Raw genomic sequence first — 3,043 nt, 5'->3', positions numbered from 1 at the left:
AAACAGGGAGTTTCTGGATACCCAGTCTATGGTGTATATGGTGGTGGTGCCTACGCTGAATCTGGTTACGACCAAAGCTCCAAATCTGCTTCTTCTTCTAAGGCTAGCCGTTCCTTGAACAAGGAAAATTCTGCCTCTGGATACAATTCTGGAGTTGTTGCACCAGTAGTTGTTGCCCCAGCTGTCGTTGCTCCCGCAGTCGTTTCCGGTTCAGGTTTCTCAACCAAATCTAAACTTAACGCTGCTGAAAGCTCAGAGAACGCACAGTCTCAAGAATCCTCCAACAAGGGATACTCCAAACAGGGAGTTTCTGGATACCCCGTCTACGGTGTTTATGGTGGTGGTGCCTATGCAGAATCTGGTTACGACCAAAGCTCCAAATCAGCTTCTTCTTCTAAGGCTAGCCGTTCCTTGAACAAGGAAAATTCTGCCTCTGGATACAACTCTGGAGTTGTTGCACCTGGCTTCTATGGTCCAGCAGTTGTTGGTGGATCAGGTTATTCTACCAGCTCTAAGCTTAATGCAGCTGAAAGCTCAGAAAACTCTCAGTCCCAAGAATCCTCCAACAAGGGATACTCCAAACAGGGAGTTTCTGGATACCCAGTCTATGGTGTTTATGGTGGTGGTGCCTACGCTGAATCTGGTTACGACCAAAGCTCCAAATCTGCTTCTTCATCTAAGAAAAGCCGTTCCTTGAACAAGGAAAATTCTGCCTCTGGATACAATTCTGGAGTTGTTGCACCTGGCTTCTATGGTCCAGCAGTTGTTGGTGGATCAGGTTACTCTACTAGCTCCAAACTTAACGCTGCTGAAAGCTCAGAAAGCTCACAGTCCCAAGAATCCTCCAACAAGGGATACTCCAAACAGGGAGCATCTGGATATCCAGCTTATGGAGCTTATGGACTTTATGGGGGAGGTGCTTATGCCGAATCTGGTTATGACCAGAGCTCCAAATCAGCTTCTTCTTCCAAGGCTAGCCGTTCCCTGAACAAGGAAGATTCTGCTTCAGGATACAACCAGGTTGCTTATCCAGGCTATTCTCTCTATGGATGGGCTTAAACTTGATTTCATTCAAGCTCTAATACCCTGTGGCCTGCTAAGATTTTTACTCCGAATTCCACCATAAATGTAACTGATATGCATCGCTACTAAGTAGTATATTTTAATTAATAAAAATTATACTATTGAAAATGACTTATTTTTTTCCTTATGAATATTTATATTTATTAATTCATCTTCAAAAAAATACTTAAAGTTTTATTTTTTTCAAAAATGTATGCATAGTGAGATTTATCATTATCTCAGGTGATAAAGCACCAGAAAAAATGCAGTACAATGGTAGAAACTATGGTTAAATCATTGCTGAATAACTGATTTGTATATAAAGCTGATATAAAAAAAAAAAATACTATTATTATAAAGTAATATCATAAATAACTGGTTAAAAAATAACAGAGACAATAAATCAATGCTAACATTATTTTCAAAGAATACTTAATCAGATATTTTTAGATTTGTAAAATGTTATGTTTATTTTGAAAAAATTATTTTTAAAGTTGCCATTTTAATCTGCTTTGTGTATTTTCACCTTCAACATAGGTCTTTTTTTCATGCTAAATAATAAGCAATTTCTGAGAAAAACTTAAAAATTACAAACAATGAAAATGTTTTTCTTTAACTTTTGCTGAAGTTAGCAGTGCCAATTGCCAGTAATCTTAAAGAGGTTCTATAACTTTCCCTCATGAGTCATTGGACTTTCCAATAAGATTAAACCTTTGACATAAACTTATAGAACCATGGCTATCATCAGCTGAGCCTGTTTCTGTGATTAAGTAACAGCAGGCCTTACACTAAATATTTCTTATGCTTATGATTTCAACCGTTTTAATATGTAGACATATGTTTAAGAAAATGAAACTTGCTCTTACGTTTTAATAATAAAGGTTTACACAAAATATATTACTTTTTTCTTTGTAAAATTACTTGATAACGTTAATATAATTTAGTTATAATAAATTAAATTTGTATAATAGCTCTATTAGAGCTTGAATTAGGTTTTATTGACAACAGTCTTTTCTGCAGAATTCGGAATATTCAAGTTAAAATTTAACATCCTTGCTAATCTAGACCCGTTGTTCAACACTCTTTCTGTATATTAACTATAAAAAATATGCATAGCAATGGCCTCACATGATGACCTTTTAAATGGTATTTTGCAGTAATTTGTTTATTAAATTCAAATAAAAACCAATAAGCTGTTAGGTCTGTGGCTTGATATCGATATTGTATGAAATATAAAACAAAAAAAATAAATAAAAACTATTATAAAACAAAGAACATAGCATATTTACAACCCTAATCTAGGATTAAAATAATAACATAATAACAAAGACATAATATGGTTGTAGACAAGTATCAGACTGGAGCAGAATAGAAAGATCCAAACTTTGAGAAGACTCGACAAAAAGATTTCTTAACTAAAGAAAAAAAAATTTCGACCTCTAACAAAAAAAATCACAAGATACTTTGTCATTCTCTGTTACTTTAGCCTCATTTATAAATATCAACAACCTCACATGATAGCCTAGTAGCTGAATTTTTTTTGCCATTGTTTTTACTTTCAATTAATTATATGTAGTATAGTAGTAAGTAATGAAAAGTATGCGATCATGAAAAATTTCGAATTCGAGTGTTTCACGGAAATCCATGTTTTGAAGTCCTCTGAGTCCAAAAAACATAGTTCATAATTTTTACCTTCCCTGGTATTTTGGGAACGTATGTAGGCTGGTAATTGAAAGTTGTATGGTGAGCGCTCTGCATCAGATTTTTTTTTTTTCAATTTGAATTTAAATCTCTTATGGGAGAGCTCTAAACGTAGACAACATTGTAGTCCTAGAAAATAACCAAGATGACTTGAAAAGACCTAAAAATCTCTATTAAGAGCAGAGGAAATCATAAGCCAAAAAATCCACCCTAAAGACATGGTCTGCGTGGATGGCAAATTGTTTCCGAAAGTAGACTGTTTCAGATACCTTTGCTCCAC

General features: G+C 34.7%; 1 protein-coding gene across 1 annotated transcript in view; it reads left to right on the top strand.

The window, feature by feature from the left end:
• Positions 1 to 1,059, top strand: part of LOC106690997 (streptococcal hemagglutinin) — a 2,658-nt gene extending 1,599 nt beyond the window's left edge. The window contains exon 3 of the mRNA XM_067051708.1: positions 7 to 1,059. Coding sequence (XP_066907809.1) covers positions 7 to 1,059 — 1,053 coding nt within the window. The remainder of the gene's footprint in view (positions 1 to 6) is intronic.
• The last annotated feature ends 1,984 nt before the right edge of the window (positions 1,060 to 3,043 follow it).

The sequence above is a fragment of the Halyomorpha halys genome, unplaced genomic scaffold (genome assembly GCF_000696795.3).
Source record: "Halyomorpha halys isolate HHAL.00 unplaced genomic scaffold, Hhal_1.1 Scaffold2027.1, whole genome shotgun sequence".
NCBI classification, from domain to species: domain Eukaryota; kingdom Metazoa; phylum Arthropoda; class Insecta; order Hemiptera; family Pentatomidae; genus Halyomorpha; species Halyomorpha halys.
Note: the sequence above shows the minus strand (reverse complement) of the source record. Positions and strands in the feature narration are given on the sequence as shown.